This window comes from Cervus canadensis, chromosome 19, assembly GCF_019320065.1.
Source record: "Cervus canadensis isolate Bull #8, Minnesota chromosome 19, ASM1932006v1, whole genome shotgun sequence".
Taxonomy (NCBI): domain Eukaryota; kingdom Metazoa; phylum Chordata; class Mammalia; order Artiodactyla; family Cervidae; genus Cervus; species Cervus canadensis.
Genome location: NC_057404.1, coordinates 55,747,202 through 55,768,630, shown reverse-complemented (window position 1 = coordinate 55,768,630; position 21,429 = coordinate 55,747,202). Strand labels below are relative to the sequence as shown.

The 21,429-nt window shown below is 44.4% G+C and overlaps 1 protein-coding gene across 1 annotated transcript in view; it reads left to right on the top strand.

The window, feature by feature from the left end:
- Positions 1-5,577: 5,577 nt before the first annotated feature.
- Positions 5,578-21,429, top strand: part of PRSS12 (serine protease 12) — a 75,697-nt gene continuing 59,845 nt past the window's right edge. The window contains exon 1 of the mRNA XM_043438446.1: positions 5,578-6,201. Within this exon, the coding sequence (XP_043294381.1) occupies positions 5,709-6,201 (493 nt within the window). The 5' untranslated portion in view covers positions 5,578-5,708. The remainder of the gene's footprint in view (positions 6,202-21,429) is intronic.

The following is a 21,429-nucleotide window of genomic DNA, read 5'->3' as shown; positions in this document are numbered from 1 at the left end:
CCCTAAGATTCCAGTGATGAAGTAGGAAAAACAGTAAGCAGAAGGAGGGAAAATAAGACATTGACCATTTATGCTTATACAGACCTATACCTCCCATGATAATACTATTAAGAGAGTCCAGTAATGAGAATCAATTGCTGTTCTTGGATCTGCACACTCTAAATCAGGACATCTCTTTCTTGAACGTGAAAGAAGTTGGGAAGAAAGGAGTCTTTAATACCACTCTCCCCCCAGAGGCCAGGAAAATAATAAATAATTTAATAGGGATTTGAACCCAGGTCTGCTGGACTCTAAATCAGTAGGAGAGTATAACCAGCATCATAGCTGGATAAAGTAGGTTTCCACCTGGAGGCAACTTGTGGCTTAGTAGATGGGAAGATTTTCCTAACAATTTGGATTTTCTAGAGACGGAGTGAGCTGGCTTCCAAATAGAAATTTCCCCCACCTACAGTTTTTAAAAAAGACCTGGAAGTCCACTTGTTAGGAAATTCTGGAAAGGCTTCCTGCATTTAACAGAGAGTTGGGCCTCTAAGTCCTTTACAACGGGGAGATTCTGTGCTTCCCAGATCACGGGCAAACAGTTCTAGCCAGGTTTTTCTATTTGTTTACTCCTTTTACCAGTGACCACAGCTCACTTGCAACTGAGAGATGTGAAAACTATGCATTATCCTTAGGCAGACTGCTCAGGAAGAGTTTTAACTCAAAATATCTAGTATTGGGTTGACCAGAAAGTTCATTCGGGTTTGTTCGTAACACTTTGGCTTTCAGGGACCAAACCTGTTGCGGGGGAGGAGAGAGAAAGCCCACGGGACAGGACTAGTGCTCAGGGGAGTGGAGCGAGGGTGGACGCATGCTTGTCTGTCTTAGAGGGGAGATGCTGGGAGGCAGCAAGGGGCAGGGGCATGGGAGCGAGGGGATTTTCTGCTTTGTGGAGACAGGTTTTCAGAGTGACTTACTCTGAGGTGTTAAGAACTCAAAGGCAGTTACTGAAGCTAACCTACCACATTATAGTTGGCACTTTCTGAGTGCTCTGCTCATTAGTTTATAGGCATTTTCTCAGTTATCTTCCCCCATCAGATCTATCCTGGAAACATGACTACTATCCCTTTTTTGAAGATGCTGAACCTTTGACTTAGGAAACGAAGGGAACTCGCTTAAGATATTTCAAGGCCCAAATTAACCTTTTATCTTTTGGGGGGGCTCAGGGGTAAAGAAACCTCCTGCCAATGCAGGAGATGCTGATTTGACCCCTGGTTCGGGAAGATCTCCTGGAGAGAGAAATGGCAACCCACTCCAGTGTTCTTGCCTGGGAAATCCCATGGACAGAGGAGCCTGGTGGGCTACAGTCCATGGGGTCACAAAAGAGACATGACGTAGCAACAAAACAACAATGAAAATCTATATATTTACATTTATATTCCTCATATACCCTACGTATAATGTGAGTAAGCCTGAAAGTGAATCTACAGAATTAATTTCCATGTAGAGATTACACCAAGGTTAGATGAACTTTTTAAAATAAATGGAAACAAAAAAGTATTCTGTTTTATAAAATTCTATTTAAAACAATAAGGAAAATAGAGATCAAATGCCTCTTAAAAGCATTATGAATACAGTGAGCCAAGCAGAACTTTTCTTTGGCTCTCGGCCACCGTAAGTAAGGTCGGCAGCCCTTACACATGGTTATATATGGTTATATACAGAATGGCTGTTGCCATTGTGGGTCCTCAGACGTCTTCATGGCAGAGGGCTGGCAAAGCAGAGGGTGATCAGTACGAGGAGGAGATATAAACCTGACCTCTACTGCCAGAGACTTCTGCCAACAGAGGCCCTTTGCCCAAACCACTGTGCCATTCATTTAGCAGTTCATTACTTGTTTTCTGGATCTTTCTTTTATTTTCTAGAACTTTTAACTAAATACTATATGTTATTTTATTGTATCCACCCCCCTTGACCAACGGCCTGATAATGTCTTATAATTTTAAATCTTCCACAGTCCCTAGACAGGGACTTATGTTATTGATATTATTTAATAGATTTTTGCTTTTATGTGAAAGAACAGTGCCCAGTGTTTCTTTTTTAACAATATTTTTGCACTTGGAATTGTTCAAGCAAATACTGCTTTTAGCTTTTCCAAATACAGGCGGTTATCCAAATTGTACGTGGAAACTTATCCAAAAGTTATTTGGTGCATCGGTTTTAGAACTCTGTGTATTCAGTGCATCATGTGGGTAAAGCACAATGACCCCCTAAACGACCGGAAAACCAAATGTCCCCGTATAACACAGTTGCCAGAGTAAAGTGCAGGTATGCACATGTATTCAGTACTCAGGCCCAGCTCTACCCCAAGGCTGCACCCTCCTTGCTGTGAGGTGGAAGGGAGACGGCCCTCTTCACTTCCCTTGTTAGACTTTTGGCTGGGAGGCTGGGGACAGTTGAGTTCTTGAGCCTGTCACCCAGGTTGCTTGATGGGACTGGAGGTTACAGAGGTGACAAGAGAGACTGGGGACCTCATGGGGCTTTCGAAGGCTTGTGCTGGGAAATGCCTGCCGAGCGTCATCTGTTTCCTTCTGTTCCTTCTCCTTGCTCCTTTATTGCTGCTGAAAGGATTGGAAGGCAGAGAAAGAATCCATAGTGGGCTTCTTGCAGCTGTAACACGATGGAGTTGCCGCCCCCTTTCCTTCAGTTCTGCTGTGTGTGACTGGGTGAGCAGTCTGATGGGAGAGCGGTGGCCGCGTGGGGCCTCTCTGGGGTGGGGGGAGACTTCTCCCCAGCCCCCAACACAGATACTGTACTGTGTCAGAGGCAGGGGCGAGAAACACGTGTCAGAGAATGGGGAATCTTCTCCACTGGATGGGGAATTGGAAATCCTAAACATCTGCATGTTGGTAGCAGCCAGGAGGAATGAAAGAAGAGAGGGAAGGAAGAGATTAGCAGAGGAGGGGAGTAATATGTAAAGAGCACGTCTGCTTAAGTCATACTTTCCCGTAAAATACAGGACAAAACCCAAATCGAGGCCCTTGACTTCGCAGTCCAATTACCGACATGCTGTTTTATCATCTCGGAAAGGGTACGCTTTAAAATGGAAGTGATTACATCCAGATGTGGAATTTTCTGTGTGTAACTCTACGTCGTACGTGTCAGCGTCATAACCTGTTAAACGTTAAGTGGACCTTGGAAAACCTTCAGCTCCTCTCAGGTGTGAAACGAGCTGGAGAAGAGGCCACACCAGGGTCCCTCCTCTTTTGAGCTCAGTTCCAACCATCTTCTCTTCTACTCACTTCTGTCTTGTTATCTTCCTCTCTCCAAGGTGCATAGGTGCGCTGGGACTGGGTCTGCCTCCAGACTCCAGGAAGTGTGAAAGCCTGGGTGTGGGAGCCATGCAGAGAAAGGAGGGCAGCAGGCCTAAGCGGGCCACTCAGAATCCCCAGGTGAGCCTTTCTGGGACCATCATGTGAGTGGCAGAAGGTGGAGACTCAGTTTTGAAGAAAAAGCATGATTCCTTTGAGAACTGTCACCTATTATAGGCAAAGAATCTATGATTTGTCAGAATCTGTGATTCTTCCCTGATGGTCCACAGTGGCTCAGATTCCCTGCTCCCAATATAGGGGCCTGGGCTCAATCCCTGGTCAGGGAACTAGATCCCATGTGCTACAACTAAGACCCAGCACAAACAAATAAATAAAAATAAAGAAGTAATTAAAAAAAATAAAGTGTACAAATCAATGGTTAAAGAAAAAAAGAAAAAAAAAGAATCTGCAATTGATGAATTCTGCTGACCCCTACTAAAACAAGTAAATCAACTTCCCCCAAATATGTATTTAACTTTACTCTTCTTCGCCAAGTACAGTTTTAACCATGCTTTTGGAATCAGAAAAGTGTAAGTTTAAAAAAAATGAAACAGTGGGCAAAAGCATCTTGAGTAAAAACATCTTGAATGAAGATTTGATAAACACATTCCTGGATGCCTAATATTGTTCATTTGTCCACTTCTCTAAGTAGAAATCAGATATTTCATTAACAGGAATGAAAAATTAAGAAAACAGTAAGATGATTCAGAATGGTTAAACTAAGATTATTCGAGTTGGGTGTAGGAAATTCATTCAGTTTCGAACTGAAACTAGGTTTTAACAATAAACATTTAAGTCATGTTCAAGTTTTCTTCGGAGTACAGTGTACTATGGGATTCCTGGTGGCTCGCACTAAAGAAAACTTCCTGTGATGCAGGAGACTTCGCTTGGATCCCTGGGTCAGGAAGATCCCCCGGAGGAGAACGGCAACCCACTCCAGGGTTCTAGCCTGAGAAAACCCATGGACAGAGGAGCCTGGTGGGTTACAAAAGAGTCACCGGGTCATAAAAGAGTCAGACACGACTGAGCCACTAAACAACAGGATACTGTGGGACAGCCGGTCTCCCCTACCCTTCAACACGATTATGCCAGGATGCAAAACATTACCTTCTTTATTGGCCTCCCTTGTTTCTTGTTTAACTTCAGTGGCATAGTCAGGAACAACTGAAAGGGGAAATCCCTAAAACATCCAGCTTCAGGGATTTTTAAAAAGATTCTAAAGCAACTTTTTTTTTTTTTTTCCCCCTGCCCGGAGAGTTGGGGCGGTGCAAGTCGGGGGAGCTGTTGAAAAGGCTTTGCTGAGGTCGAGCCAACAGCTATAGAGTTGCCGGTGGACAGAGTCCACCGTGGAAAGGCAAATGAGTAGGCTTAACTCAAGTCCCATGCTCGGCCAAAACGAGGCAGGTGTTAGAGGGATGGGCTTTTTGGATAGGATGGAGACCCGGACGGATGAAGTCTTCTCTGGTTAGAAAGGAAATTTGGTATTAAGAGGGCTTCACTGAATCCCAATAATAACCAAACAACTGGTGTTGTTCAGGGCTCCGGTGGAGAGTGGGTGGCAGGAAGTAGAAAGGCTCGACCTGCTTTCCCTGGGTCGGTTCAGGAATTTAATTTCAGCAAATGTTTATCGGAGCCTAATAAGTGTTGCCCACGGTTTTAAGTTTTAAGCACTGGGATACAAAGGGAAACGAAACGTGGTCTTGTCCTTGAGAAGCTCACAGCTCAGGAAAACGGCTTCGGCATTCCAAGTGGGCTTAGATAACTTTTACCCCGGGACTTATCAAGGGACTAAACCCATTCACACTTATAAATATTGCAAAACATAGGAAATGAGGCGCGGCAAGGGGGTGGAGGAGAGGTGGGCTGCAGGGGCTGGCGGCAGGCTTGGCAGCAGCCAGACGGAGGGGCTGTGGTGGTGTCGCCTGCTGGCAAGGAGCAGCCAAGACCGTCCCCCGCGTTGGCACCCTCGGACTTAGCTCGGGCACCCCGAGGCCGCCGGGGTGCCAGCGAGCTGGTCTGGCCGGGCCGGGCAAGGACAGCGCGGAGCCCGGCTCCGGGGCGAGACCGCGCGCCTGTGCCCGCCGCCAGGGGGCAGAGTGCCCGGGTCCGCGCCTTCTCTCGGCGGGTCCACTCCACGAGCCAGGGCTCCGCGGAGCGCACGCCTTCCCCGCCCGGGACCGCTCCCGGGCGCGGCGAGCAGGGGCGCGGCCGCGGGCCCCGCGGCGGGAGGCGGTCCGCGCGCGGGAGGGCGGGAGGGGGCTGGCGCGGGGGTTCCGGGGACGCGCAGCGCCGCCCCCGCCTCCCCTTCAGAAGCGGCGGAGCCGGGGAGCATGGACCAGACGCCGCGGCTCCGGCACCATGACGCCCCCCCACTTCGCGGTGGCTCTGATTCTCGGGGCGCTCCCCGGCGTGGTCAGCTTTGATTCGGTCCTCGGTTATTCCCTCCACCCCCGCCATCACCATGCGCCCTCTCGGGGTCCGCAGGACCCTTATTCCCTTACCTCCCAGCCGCGGCCACAGAAGACACGGCCGCCGCCCCCGCTCCCGCGCGCCCTGCACGCCCCGCCGGCGCTCCGCGCCTCGCGCGCGCACGGCCTCCGCACGCCCCGGCCGCCGCCGGGGGACTGCCCCGCCGGCGCGCCCGGGGCCAACGTGACGGACTCCGGCGCCCCTTGTCTGCGCTGGGCAGACGTGCCGCCGTTCCTCGCGCGGTCGCCCCCCGAGGGCTGGGCGCAACTGCGAGGGCAGCGCCACAACTTTTGCCGGAGTCCGGAAGGCGCGGGCAGACCCTGGTGCTTCTACGGGAACGCCCGCGGCAAGGTGGACTGGGGCTACTGCGACTGCAGACGGGGTGAGTGGCCGCAGGGCGGCGGCGACCGGGGGCCGGCGGGGAGCCCGCCTGGGTGGGCGAGCGCGTTAGGTGCTCCTGGAGGAGAAAGTGAGAGGCGGTGGGGTTGCGGGTTTGCCTCGCTCGGTGTGAAGGTGGACGGCCACGGACTTAGTGTCCGCGTCCCTTGGCACCGTGACTTGGAACTGGCGAGGCGCGCTTAGTGTGCGGTTACCTGGGGTGACAGTCTCCCTGGAAGGTACTGCACTCTCGGGCTCCTGGGTGAGGGCTTGTCTCTGGGCTGCGGGCTGGGCTCCGGGCTTGTCTTCGGGCTGCGGGCTGCGGGCTGCGGGCTTGGCTCCGGCCACGGTGATGCGTGTGGGGGCGGGGAAGGGGGTGCGCGCGCGCGGCGTGGATGTGTGTTTTCTCCATCAGCTGTGCCTTGAGAATGGTACCGTATTTACGGAGAAGTGGCAAAGCAAGAGAGAAGATAATTTCTAATTACCTGTTTTGGAAAGGGAAATATTAAATCTAATATGACAATCAATTACCACCCCCGTCCCTCAATTTCTGCCGGCAGTTGACATGTATTTGAAAAAGTTTTTGCAAACTTTCTGGGCCAAAACGCGACTTGTCAAATGATGTTCATGTTCTGGGGCACACCGTGGTAAATATCAGTGAGTGGAGAAGAAACAAAGGGAAAAGATAGGAATAGTAACTATTCTAGGGAAAAAGCAACTTGATATAGTCAGGTGCTGTTTTCAAGAATGCCAGTATTCAACTGTATATGTTATTTGTGGAAAACCGGAATTAGTTGGTAAAGAGATAAAGTTGGTAAGATGTTTCACATTAATTAATGTAAAAGATCACATTAATAGATTTAATGTAAGTGAATCATCTGCCTTTGAACAGTGCTTTGTTTTGAGTTGGTGGCGTTTTGTTTACTATTAGGGCTTTTTTTTTTTTCTTTATTAGTTGTGGGGAAAAAACCTAAAGTTCGTCAAAGTTTGGATTTTCCTTAAATTTTTTTTTTTTTTTGGCAGCTCTCCATCCAAGCTCTGTGGCAGGGGCTTCGTTAATTGTGATTCTGAGATGTATTGTACTTTGTACCTTTTGGTGATTTGGAGGTTAAACTTTCACAGGGCCGTTCTTTGCCTTCAGAAATTTTTATTTATCTGTGCCTTCAGTTGCATTAGCGCTTTGAGTGAAAGGGAAGTGATAGGAAGGTTAAGATCCATTATCCTTCATCCTAGAGAATGAAGTCATCGCTATACTTGTTACACAGACAGAATGCCAATGTGGCTATAAAAAATTTGAGGTGATGTCAAGCAGAGAGCCCTAGTGCTGTTTCACTCTTTACTATGAAATTGTCTCTAGTAAAAGCTCATGGTTAGCAAACACTGACACTTTTTTCATTTTTGTGTTATTATATTTCCTGTTTCCTATTGTGTATACATATATATGTAAATAAGTGGAATTCAAAGTTAAAACACTGTAATGATCTATTGTTCTCTAACACCTAATTTTTTAAATTTTACATCCGGAAAGAGGAGAACAGCATGGTGGTTCATTTTCCCCACCCTCTTGTGTTGAAAAGAAATTTAAACCTCACATCAGAACAGACTCTTTGGGATACCTTTATGTTCATAGCTAATTTCTCACTAGACAAAACTCTAAGCACTGCATAATGGTGTGTCCTTCCTGAAATAAAGTGACTGAACACAAGAGAAACAAAAGAAACCCCCCAAGATGGGAGATAAATACACTCCCCACCACCCCCCAAAAAAAGAAACAGGAAAACAATCTGCTGGCTATATATTAATTTCATTACTCTCACAGGCCCAGTCTGTCATTTACTCCTCACTTTCTGACTGGGCATAGTCATGCCTTAAAATGACTGACATGTTCTGAAACGATGGCTTTCTTGGTTCTGCATTTCAGTTAGGAGTGTAAACAAAGCTATCATGGTGTGGTGAAAAGAATATGGAATTGTGCTCTGGAAAACACTGGTGTGCACTTTGGCTCAGCCAGTAGCTATGCAGTGCTGAGTAGGACTCGTCACCCCCAGAGCTTTGGTTTCCTTATCTGGAGGAAGGCAGTTTGGGGATAGATTTATTCAAAGGACTTTCCTAGCACTGAGCACATACCAGAACAGCCCAGCCTGATGGTAACAGGTAGGATTGATTGAGGATTCATTCAATTGATTGAGGCTGAGCTAAGCATTTTATATATTAGTTTTCTCATTTAATTCTCATAGGAACATTATAAGATAGTGCACATTCCACTTCACAGCTCATTTTCCTCTTTAATTAGATGAACACGTAGAAAGTCTGTGTGCTCAGTTGCTCAACTGTGTCCAACTCTTTTTGACCCCATGGACTGGAGCCCGCCAGGCTCCTCTGTCCATGGGATTCTCCAGGCAAGAACACTGACTGGAGTGGGTTGCCACTTCCTCCTCCAGGGGATCTTCCCCACCCAGGGAAGGAACTCGAATTTCATGTGTCCCCTGCCATGCCGGTGATTGTTTACCAATGAGCCTCCTGGGAAGCCTGTAGAAAAGTCTAATGATTCTATTTTTGTAGCTTAAAGACTAGTTTAAAAGGAAAGAGAAATGAAACTATGTTTGGTTTAATGCACATGATTTCCAGTGTCTTATGACTTGAAAATATCCAGGGTTTTTTTTTTGTTTTGTTTGTTTTTTAAACAAAAAACAGCTTCAACAAAAGGAAAGAAGATTAATTGTAAGGGAATCCCTCCTTTGAAAAATACACTGGAGGCCAGATTTTCATGTACCTGGTTGCGTGGAGAGCAATGAGGAAGTTGGTGCCTCCAAGGTGGAAAGTTGATTGAAACCTCGTTGCAGGGGTGGCAGGGGGATCTCAGGTGAGCTGGCTCAGGGCGTGGACACTCCAGTGGCTCAAAAGTCTGAGAACAAGGAAGATGATGCCTGGGCCCTGGTTGTGTGAAACTTGCAAATTAGTGATCAAAGAATCTTTGGGGGATTGGAATACCCTGAATCAGCCCCGGGAGCTAGTTCTTACAATAAGCATTAGAATTGTGGCATGGGCGAGGTGGGGGCGGGGTTTATTAAAATGCAGATACCTAGATTCTAGCCTTGAGATCCTGTGTAAGTAGTCTCAGGAATCTGGCTGGGGAATGTGCATTTCTACTGAGCAGTCAAGGTCATTTGGAAACTGAAAACTCATCGCCATAGTCAGGGAAAACCAGGGGAGGGCATCAGAACCCACCCAAGCTGTATAGCGGTGGGTGGTCACGTCAGCTGAATCTGCCATTCTGTGACTTAGTCCTGCTAGATTTAGGTGGCACTAGTGGTGAAGAACCCTCCTGCCAATGCAGGAGACATAGAGATGCAGGTTCGATCCCTGGGTCCGATCCCTGGGTCAGGAAGATCCCTTGGAGGAGGGCATGGCAACCCACTCCAGTATTCTTGCCTGGAAAATTCCATCGACAGCGGAGCCTGGCAGACTACAGACGGTAGGATCGCAAGGAGAAGCAACTTAGCATACATGCACATGTGGCAGGCCTATGGGAGCTTTTTGTGTGGTTTTAGAAAATGGTACCACACTTGTTATTTGACCAGTGTGGGATAATACCAACTTAGTTCACCAGAATGATTTATTAACTGAAAGTGAGCCAGATTACTTTTTACATTTCTACAGGAAGAATTAACAGGATGATCTCCAGTAATGCGCTCAGTTGTTCAGTTGTGTCTGTCTCTCGGTGACCCCATGGACTGTAGCCCACCAGGCTCCTCTGTCCATGGAATTTTTCAGGCACGAATACTTGGAGCAGGTTGCCATTTCCTCCTCCGAGGAATCGTCTAGATCGAACCCCCATCTCCTGTGTCTCCTGCATTGGCAGTCAGAGTCTTCACCACTGTGCTACCTGGGAAGCCCCAGTAATTTACGACTTCCTGACTAGAACAAGAAATCCCTGCATGTGGGGTGACTTGCTTGCACTGTGCTGGGAACTCCTCTTTGTTACAAGCAACTGAGTGGAACTCAACCTTAAGTGACTGATGTGTAAAATAGATATAAGAAACAATAGTGCTCTAATAACTGAGATGTTACCAGAAAGAATGATTCATAGATCTGACTTTTTGTTGTGTCCTGCTAATCTGTTCACCCAAATCTGATTCAAATAGAGATAGTGGACTTGTGGGATAAATGCTGTTGTTTACAGGCTGTGCTCTCTGAAGTCCATCTGGTGTTTGAAGTGAAGGTTAATTAAAAAGTTGGCTGAAAGCTGTCTCTTTTTAAATTTTTTTAATGCTGCATCTTGATTCTGTGTAGCAGGTGCTAAAATCATTTATTAGCAATAACAGATTTGATACATTTCCTGGCTGGATTTTAGATATTGAGCTCAATTTTCTTTACAGGCTAAGGCAGATATAAAATACTTTGATTTGGAGGCATTATCAGACTCTTTACTAATGTGAAAAAAGATTTTATGAAGAAAATTAGACATTCAGCTACTATTGCCTTTTATTGATTATCCTGGACACACACTGTATACAGATAGACATACACACACTCTCTTACTGAATATATATTTATGAAATATATATATTCATATATAAATATGAACATGTTTATGTTTATGCAGTGTGTGTGAAGGTAACCTTTGTAAAAGTAACTGGTTTTATAACTGTGAAGGCAAGCCTAAATGTGCAGCAATAATGGATTACTCAGAGATCCCTTTATTGGATGTATATTGTGCAGGTCCTAAGGGCTTCCCAGGTGGAGCTAATGGTTAAGAACCCAGCTGCCAATGCAGGAGACGTAAGAGACCTGGGTTCAATCCCTGGGTGGGGAAGATCCCCTGAGGAGGCCTGGCAACCCGCTCCAGGATTCTTGCCTGGAGAATCCCATGGATAGAGGAGCCTGGCGGGCTACAGTCCATGGGGTCGCAGAGTCGGTGTGTGGTGCTGCTCCTAAGTGATAATTGCGAAGATTGTCTATAGAAGATAGAAAAATGCTCATGATAAGGTTGAAGGGAAAAGATTGACACAAAATGTATATACGTTATTGCTAACTGCAAATAAAGATGGCTGTGGAAAATTTGGGAGAGAAAACAGGTGATGAACTTGGATATGAGTGTGGCTTGGATCAGTTCATGTAGCTTTGGTGGCAAAGAATAGAAAACCCAATTCAAATTGACTGAAGGAATAAGGAGGTTTGTTGTTCATATTACAAGAAGTCGGGCTCCAACATAGTACATCTCCGTCTTTCTGCTACTCTCTTGATTCCATTATTTTCAAAGTGTAGCTTTTATCCTTAGACTAATGATTATTCCAGATTTCATATTGAGATAGGGGGTGCGAGGTAGGAGGAATGGGGTGAGAGTCGGGGCTGGGAGGTGGAGAGGGAGGTTACCAGTTATAGAGGGAATGAGTGGTCAGGTTGGCCCTGGTTACCAGGGAGACCAGCAGAGGAGCACAGCTCTCTCGCCACCCCTTTGATGAGCTGTCATCGGGCGGTGCTCTGTTCTAAGAATTCACAGTCCCTAGCTGGAGTTGGGGCGGGTGTGCAAGAGTTTATGATGAGGCTATGTGATTGAGAGGGAAGGTCAGTCACGTGAGTAGGGTGTAGGTAACGCAGGGACCGATGGATGTCCTCAGAGCAAGGGGACTCCGTCTGGGATGGCCTGACCTTACAGTCCTCACACAGGTGTCCCTCACTTTTTGAAAGTTTGGTTTATGCCACTTCGCTTTTAAGAAAGACCTACATCAGTACTTGTTTTCGCTAACCAAAAGACATCCAAAGATAGTTTTCACTTTTATGAAAAATGGTGAAAATTGAAAAGTGCTTTAAGCGTTTGTTTTGCTAGCGGCTGTTATAAACTCAGGGAGAGAGTGGAGGACAGAGGAGCTGGCCTGCTGCAGTCCATGGAGTCGCGGAGCGGAACACGACTTAAGCAGCTGAACATTGTGGAGGCGGCGCACACCCCTCAGCAGCGAGAGTGCTGCCCCCAAGCGCCTTCTCCAGGAACTGCACCCAGCATGTCCGCGTCAGGCTGCCGCCAGTCTTTGAGCTGTGTCTGGGAGCATCTGTGCCTTTTCTGTTTCTTTTGTGCATTTCTTAGCAAGATGTTTCCTAAGATTAGTTGCTTCTTTTTTTGTTGTTGTTGTTGTAAGCTGTAGGTGTTGTTTTTTTGACAAGTTGTGTCTGACTTTTGCAGCCCCATGGACTGTAGCCCGCCAGGCTCCTCTGTCCATGGAATTTTCCAGGCAAGAATACTGAAGTAGGTTGCCATTTCCTTCTCCAGGGGATCATCCCGACCCAGGGATCGAACCCAAGGCTCCTGCATTGGCAGGGAAATTTTTCACTGCTGAGCTGCCAGAGAAGCCCAGGAACAGAACTTAGAAAGATGAATAAGAAATCACCTAAGTCCTCTGGTTAAGGATGCCCACTCTGTGGTTGAAATGTCAAGATAATACTAGGCATTTTTTATTACCTTTCCTGTGATATGTACTCTGGGAGACAGATAAACTTACTATTAAGTGTAGTTTACTTTCATCACTTACAGTTGTACAATAAAAGGTTAATACCCACACTATGTGTTTATGTGTGGACTGGACTGAGCTACTGAACTGAACAGTGGATAGTTCAGACACAATTTGTAAAATTTTCTGCTAAAGTTATTTAAACGCATGTATTGTCTTCTTCTTTTGCATAATGTTATATAATGTTTTAAACGCATGAATAACGGGTGGTGGTGGTGTTCAGTAACTCAGTCGTGTCCGACTCTTTGCGACCTCATGGGCTGCAGCACTCCAGGCTACCCTGTCCTTCACCATCTCCCAGATGGGCTTATAAATTTATGTAAGCCCAATGTAAATGGGTAGAATTGCTTATTCAGTAGATATGCTTTCATTTTGAACCTGACAAGTTCTTATTTTTCTTAGTACAAAAGGTATCTACATAAATAATAGATGAACAATTAATATGAATTATAGATGTGGACTAATGGGGAGAGTATAGTTCAGTTGGATATTTAAGGGGTTGCTTCCTATGTTAAAAGATGATTTCATTTTGACATGGCATGATTTGAATAAAATCTATTATTTTGCAATGCTAAACTGATTTCAGTTACGGGTAAGTGTAATCATTGACCAAATAGAATACCTGAATTCTATCAAATAAGCTGTAGGAAAAAACAAAACAAAACATAAAAATTAATGTAGCCTCCCCAACTGTACTTGAAAAATTCAACTAACCATTGCTCTATTCAGTTGTTTTTAGGCAATGTGATTTTTTTGTGTGTATTTTATAATTAAGACAAAAAATGATCACTTAGTATATTTTTCCAAGTTTGCCTTTGGTAGAAGGCATGCGATTATATTTAATTCATTGTCAAATATATGTGCTAAATTGTCCAATATGTAATGGACCTTTGTTCTGTTTTTTTAGTAGTTCGTAAACTGAAATTTCTACATCACTTTCAGCTTTGAGTATACTTTTTGTCAAAGATCTAAATAATAGCTTGACGTCACCAGCATGAATTTCTGATTCCACCAGAACAATAGAGCTGACTAAAATTAATTATTTTGTGCCTCTGTGAAGTTCATTAATGATGAGAAAGGATTTGGGTGATAACATTAAGTTTCTATTACTCATTTATCAAACTGTGATTTATACAAGATTTCAGAAATATTTATTTTTAATTCTGTTCAGAATACTACTGGAATGGATCTTTGTTTTTGGGTGTTTTTTTTGTCACGTGACTTCCCTGGTGGCTTAGACGGTAAAGCATCCGCCTGCAATGCGGGAGACCTGGGTTCGATCCCTGGGTTGGGAAGATCCCCTGGAGAAGGAAATGGCAACCCACTCCAGTACTCTTGCCTGGAAAATTCCATGGACAGAGGAGCCTTGTAGGCTACAGTCCATGGGGTCACAAAGAGTCGGACACAACTGAGCGACTTCACTTCACTTCACTTCTGTCACATGAGTGAGCTCTATTGTATATTTTAAGGAGTTTACTAAATCGGCATACCTTTTCATTTGGTTGATTTTGGAATGAGCTGGATTTAGAGAACAAAGATAGCTGACCTGTTTGGTTCCTTTCCTGATATTTCTTTTAGGTCTTCTTGAAGTGTGGACGGTGAGAAGGGAGGTTTTGCCAGCTGTCCATGGAGGAATAATACCAGAACGGGTCTATTAGTTTGCTAAAGCTGCTGTAATGAGTACCACAGACCGAGTAGCTTAAACAAAGAAACTTGTTATTTCACAGTTCTGGGGACTGGAAGTCCAAGATCAGTGTCAGCAGAGCCATACTTCCTCTCCAGACACCAGGGAAGGATCTGGTCCAGGGCTGTCTCCTGGCTTCCGGTAGTTCCTTGGCTTGTGGAAATGTAACTGCAACCTCCGGATGGCGTTCTTCCTATGTGTGTCTGTCCAAATCTCTCCTTTTTACAAGTCATAGTCATACTGGACTGGAGCCCACCCTCATGACCTCATTTATCTTGATCCTCTGCAAAGACCCTATTTCCAAATAAATTCACACATTCACGGTCACTGGATGTCAGTCCTTCAACATCTTTTGGGGGGAAAAGGATTCAGCCCACTGCAATAGCCTTGAGAACCAATGAAACTTGTGAAGAGAATTTTAATCTAGTTAGCTCTCTTTCTCTAGATTACCTTGTTTTGAGTGAGACTGATAACATGGCAGAAGAGAACCCCTCTGGAATGTCTCTTTGTTTTAGGAATCCCTATTTGTTTTTAGCTAAGTTATCCATAAAGCAAATTTCTGTAACAAAAATCTTTCGTGTTCCTTTTCCTTTATAAAACTGGAGATATGTTTACATGATAAAAAATAGTAGTAAACTAAAATGACAGTGATTTCAACATTTTTTAAAAGTGTATTCATTTTTAATTGGAGGATAATTGCTTTATAATATTGTGTTGGTTTCTGCCACACATCAACAGGAATCAGTCACAGGTACATGGATGTCCCCTTCTTCTTGAACCTCCCTGCCACATCCTACCCCAAGTTCAACATTTTTGGCAGGGAATTAAGGTAGTAGAATTCTGACCATTGTTGTGTATTGGCACATTTTGCCTTTAGGTAGTTGTTAATACCAACAGGCTGGTACAACTGACAATTTTCTTTGTTTTTTGCAATAATCCTTTTCATGAAAGAGGGGGGCTCCTCTCCATGACATGCCATCATGCATAGCTTTATAGTTCCAGACTTTTTTCTATTACTGGTTTAGTCTGTAAATTAGTAATGACCACTATAGTTGAGATCTAAAACCTCTGAGACTTCAAATTTTAGATTATTGTTATTAACACTTTTTAAAAATAGGAATATTTAGAATAGAATATTTTCCATCAAATTGGCACATGAGAGAATTTAAGACCATGCAACTCTGGATTCACTGAGGTGTTGGTGAGAGACATGAGCTGAGACTATAAGGAACATCGCAAAGTGGTGGGCGGAGGTAGGAAAGTATGAACCAAGGAAGACAGATTGACTTTTGGTGATAAGAGGCTGGGACAGAGGAGCACTATTTACCAAAGAATCTGGTCTAGGATTCGTCTGGAGAACTTTATTGTTAGGAAGATAGTAATAGAAATGAGTTTAGCAGGCTCGGGCCTTTGTGGATTGCTTTATTGTTTTATCCTCTCTCTGGTTTTTTTTTTTTTTTTTTTATTGAGCTAAGGGTATTTCCTCTTGTAATTGCATACCTATAAATTTGTGCAAATGTGTAGTCCTAGAAATTTGTACAGCCCATGGGACTGGCCTCCGCTGGAGGATTAGCCTCAAATATAGATCACCAGAAAGCCACCTGTCTCATGTTGTGTAGTATAGAGAAACTCTTAAGACTGTCTTATGGATCTGCCTGGCTAGTTTATTCCCATGTAATGTTTGGTGGATTTGTTGTAATATTTCACCATGCTGGTCAATGCCCACATGGCAGACTGCATAAAGTGGTACCTGAACTATGGAAAGGTGCTTATTGCATCCCAAGTCTTTGCTCAGGTTCGGAGGCAAGGCACGGGTAGCAAGGGAGGGAAGCTGGGAGGCAGTTTGTCATGGCTCTGCAACTGCCCAGCTGATTGGCTCCATAGCTTCCTCATCCATAAATTAAGGGAAACCAGTGACAGTTTGACCGTCTTAAGCATTCTAAGAGAGCTAAGTGAAGCAAGAACGAAGTAAAACCAAAACCAAACAAAAACCACTGCCTGTCTTAAATGTATGTACTGTGAATTATGTGTTCTTGCTTTTATTATCTTAGGCATATTATCATGCTGATTTTTTTTTTAAAGTTCTTTCAAAAGATTATTAGAAGTATAAACTTCATGGAATTACATACCAGTAAGAAATACTGAGTTCAAGGTAGATGATTACTCAGATATTTTGGAAATTTTTATGGCGTGAGGAAAGGACAAACTATGTGGAGGGGCACTGCCAGGCAGGTGTGTGCTTTGGGGATGTTGGAGTTGAGAATGGATTCTGCCAGAGAATTTGTTACTCATTGACATGCAAACTGCCTTTCCAGAATCGCAAATATTTGTATCCATTTGTAAAAGGAAAATTGGATGAGCACTCCACATTTCTTGCCATATAGCAAATACAGATAAACAAATCCAGGTTTTCACAGCATGTTTGGCGCATGTGAGAAATGATGGTAGAACTTATAGTTGACCTGGAAATTATTTCCAGTGCTATCATTTTTGTTACAATGATGTTACGGTAACAATTACACATTATGCAGAGTTTTCTCCTCCTCATTTGTGGATGCCTTAATCATTTAGATAATATTCCTGCATCATTTCTTCTTTGAAAGCTTTTTAGTGATTTGGGCAATATTTTGCATTTTATTGTGATTATTTAACATGCATAAATAGAGTTCCAGTTTGTTTTCATTACTAGAACGTTTGTCCAACCCTTTGACATGAATAATTTGATGGTGGTGGTATTTGTGGTGGTGGTGAATTAATAAACAGATAATAGATTAAATGGTTTCCCTGGTGGCTCAGCTGGTAAAGAATCCGCCTGCAATGTGGGAGACCTGGGTTTGATCCCTGGGTTGGGATGATGCCCCTGGAGAAGGAGACAGCTACCCACTCCAGTATTCTGGCCTGGAGAATTCCATGGACTGTAAGTCATGGGGCCACAAAGAGTCGGACATGACTGTGCGACTTTCACTTTTCAGATTAAACTTTCAGATTTCAAATAACATGTGTTTGAGCTGAACAAATGAATTCTTTGATTTGGAAAAAAATCAAAAGACATTTTTACTGTGCATGATATTAGTATTATGTGGGTCTCTATTGAAGACATTTTGTGATTATAAAAAATCATTAAAGTTCAGTTAAACTCTTTGGACATATTTCTTTAAAGATATTCTATAGTTCACACTTTTGGTTGCAGGAAGGGGGACCTCTTCTAAGGCCCTTGTCTGACACTGAGAAATGAATTGTCTGAGGAGGCACATGTGCTGACAAAGCAAGAGATTTTATTGGGAAGGGGCGCCCGGGTGGAGAGCAGTAGGGTCAGGGAACCCAGGAGAACTGCTCTGCCGCATGGCTCAGTCTCGGGGTCTGTGGTGATTAGTTTCCGGGTCGTCTCTGGCCAGTCATTCTGACTCAGGTCCTTCCTGTTGGTACAGGCAGTGCCCAGTCAAGATGGATTCCAGCGAGGAGGATTCTGGGAAGTTGGTAGGACCTAGGGTTTGGTGTCTCCTCTGGAGCTTTCCCAAATTCTTCTGGTTGGTGGTGGCTTGTCAGTTTCATGTTCTTTACCAGGACCCCCTGTCATAAAATAAATTGTGCGGATGGTTACCGTGGTGCCTGGCCAGGGCGAGCGGCTTCAGTTGGTGTTTCCCCCTAACATTTTCACTGAGCTAGACAGGGCTTCCTCTTGCTTGGTCTGAATTAAAGAAGGTTAGAATATATATGAATGAGTTTTAGATTATCTGCCATATGAATGATGCACGCCCATGTTCTCTCCTGAGTCGTCAGGATTTGGCAGTGCAACTTTGCCTCCATTTGTTCTTGCCTCTTGTTTGAATTAAATGACACTTTGTATTTATCATGAGAGATAAGATATGTGTTTCTTAAATAGTCACATTTTTTTTAAGGATGATTGTGTGGAAAATAATAGTGATAGGTGACTAGGCTGGTGCAAATGAAATGAATGGATGATTTAGAATCTGTTATTTTTGAAAAATAATTATAAAGCCATAGATTACTTTGAAATATGTAAAATGTGTCAGAAATTTTTAGTAAAATTTAATTTCTTAACCTATTTACTTAGGAGATAAAGGTCATCTTAAGTGACTTTTCACAGACTTTTATGAAATTTTTAAGTTGTCTGAGTTTGATTCTACCTCTGCATATGTCTCAACTGCAGCCTCAGGACTGACTCTAAAAACAAGTGCCAGTGAGAAGAGAAATGTAGTCCTTTGATGCACACTTAAAAAAAACCTGAAATATATTTGATTTACACTATTATGATGGTTTCAGATGTACTGCATAGTGATTGGAATTTGCATATGTTATGAAATAATCACCACAGTGAGCCTAGTAACCACTTTGATCCACAGTTAAGGGATAAGACTTAACATACTATCTTCCCAGGGATGCTCTAATTTAAATTTTGACTCTTTTAAGACTGAGAAGAATGACTCAAATTATGGACTGTGGAGCAACTGAGTGGGGATGATGTGTAAAGAGAAGTGAAGTTCCAGGGCCTTTCAGTTACACCACACCACTCTCCCTAGGGGCAGTTTCCCTATGACTACCTTTAGACAATATTTCTGACACTTAACACCTTTCTGAAATTTTAGACATTATCTTTAGACTTCTCACAACTACTGGTAGAGGCTAAAAGGGGAAAAACATTTTATTCTTTAGTGGAAGAGCAGGTAGAAGGAAGATACAACAGCTGATAACAGGTAACTTGTTAACAGCATTCTGTTTGTTTCTGTTTTTTTTTTAATCTGTGACCTCTTGTGGAGATGGAAGGTGATGTATAAGTGATAAGAACTTCATATGTGATGTAATCAAATATGTGGGATGCAATATCAGCCATTAGTCACATTCTTCCACTTTTTCCCTTTGGACTTATGTTTGCCTGGATTGAAAAAGAAAGTATTCTTAGCACTGACATCAGGATGTTAATTAAAAAAAAAAAAAGAGCCTGCTAAATCCTCATTTAAAGAAAGAAGGACTTGCTGTGAACAGTGAAAGCCTGGTTCTCTCAGCTTGCTACCCGAGGACTTGTTCAGTATGTTCAAATAGTTATGTTCTATTCAAGGATTTGGGGATTCTTTTCCATTTAGGGTCAGTCTGGCTTCATGGTGGCGAAAGCACCTTTGAAGGCACAGTAGAAGTATATGAGAAGGGCGTCTGGGGCGTCGTTTGTAGCAGCCACTGGGACAACGCTGATGCTTCAGTCGTTCGTCACCAGCTGCAGCTGGGCTGAGTTTGTTCATCCTTGACCGACTCTGTCTGCTGATGCCTGAAGGGGGTGCTGGCCCCCCGCCGTTAGCTTGGAGAGGCTACCTCCTCCCTCTCCTTCTCTCACGTTCCTCTCTCACTTCTCTCAGAAGACTTTTAAAGGAAGGGCTCCCAATGGAAGGAGTGAGTTCCTTTAGGTACAACTGCATTTCACTTGTTACTACCCCTGATGCTAGGAAATACCTGCCAGAAACGCTCAGAGGCTCAAACAAACCTTGTGCGCACCAGGACCCAGGACCCCACGGAGACTGAGACAGACTGGGTATGAGTGTCTCCTGCAGAGGTCCGGGTCAGCAGTGGCCTGCGGCGGGGCAGGGGCTCTGGGTGCAGCAGATCTGGGTGGGGCATAAGCCCTCTTGGAGGAGGTCGCTGTTAACCCCACCATGGAGTTGCCAGAACTTACACAGGACTGGGGAAACAGACTCTTGGAGGGCACAAACAGAACCTTGTGTGCACCAGGACCCAGGAGAAAGGAGTAATGACCCCACAGGAGACTGACCCAGACTTGCCCGTGAGTGTCCAGGAGTCTTCAGCGGAGGCGTGGGTCGGTGGTGGCCTGCTGCAGGGTTGGGGGCATTGATTGTAGCAGTACGTGCACGGGAGGTTTTGAAGGAGGTCACCATTATCATCATTACCATAGTTTGGCCTCAGGTCAAACAACAGGGAGGGAACACAGCCCCACCCAAATCACATGGACCACAGCCTTGCCTAACTCAATGGAACTATGAGCAATGCCGTGTAGGGCCACCCAAGACAGACGGGTCATGGTAGAGAACTCTGACAAAATATGGTCCACTGGAGAAGTGAATGGCAAACCACTTCAGTATTCTTGCCTTGAGAACCCCATGAACAGTATGAAAAGGCAAAAAGATAGGACATTGAAAGATGAAATCCCCAGGGGCCCAATATGCTACTGGAGATCAGTGGAGAAATAACTCCAGAGAGAATGAAGAGATGGAGCCAAAGCAAAAACAACAGCCAGTTGTGGATGTGACTGGTGATGGAAGTGAAGTCTGATGCTGTAAGGAGCAATATTGCATAGGAACCAGGAATGTTAGGTCCATGAATCAGGGCAAATTGGAAGTGGTCAAACAGGAAATGGCAAGAGTGAATGTTGATATTTTAGGAATCAGTGAACTAAAGTGACCTGGAATGGGTGAATTTAACTCAGATGACCATTATATCTACTACTGTGGGCAGGAATCCCTTAAAAGAAATGGAGTAGCCCTCATAGTCAACAGAAGAGTCCAAAATGCAGTACTTGGATGCAGTCTCAAAAATGACAAAATGATCTCTGTTCGTTTCTGAGGCAAACCATTCAATATCACAGTAATCCAAGCCTATGCCCTGACCAGTAATGCTGAAGAAGCTGAAGTTGAACGGTTCTGTGAAGACCTACAAGACCTTCTAGAACTAACACCCAAAAAAAGATGTCCTTTTCATTATAGGGGACTGGAATGCAAAAGTAGGGAGTAGAGAATTACCTGAAGTAGCAGGCAAATTTGGCCTTGGAGTACAGAATGAAGCAGGGCAAAGGCTAATAGAGTTTTGCCAAGAGAACACGCTGGTCATAGCAAACACCCTCTTCCAACAACACAAGAGAAGACTCTACACATGGACATCACCAGATGGTCAACACCGAAATCAGATTGATTATATTCTTTGCAGCCAAAGAAGGAAAAGCTCTATACAGTCAGCAAAAACAAGACCTGGAGCTGACTATGGCTCAGACCAAGAAATCCTTATTGCCAAATTCAGACTT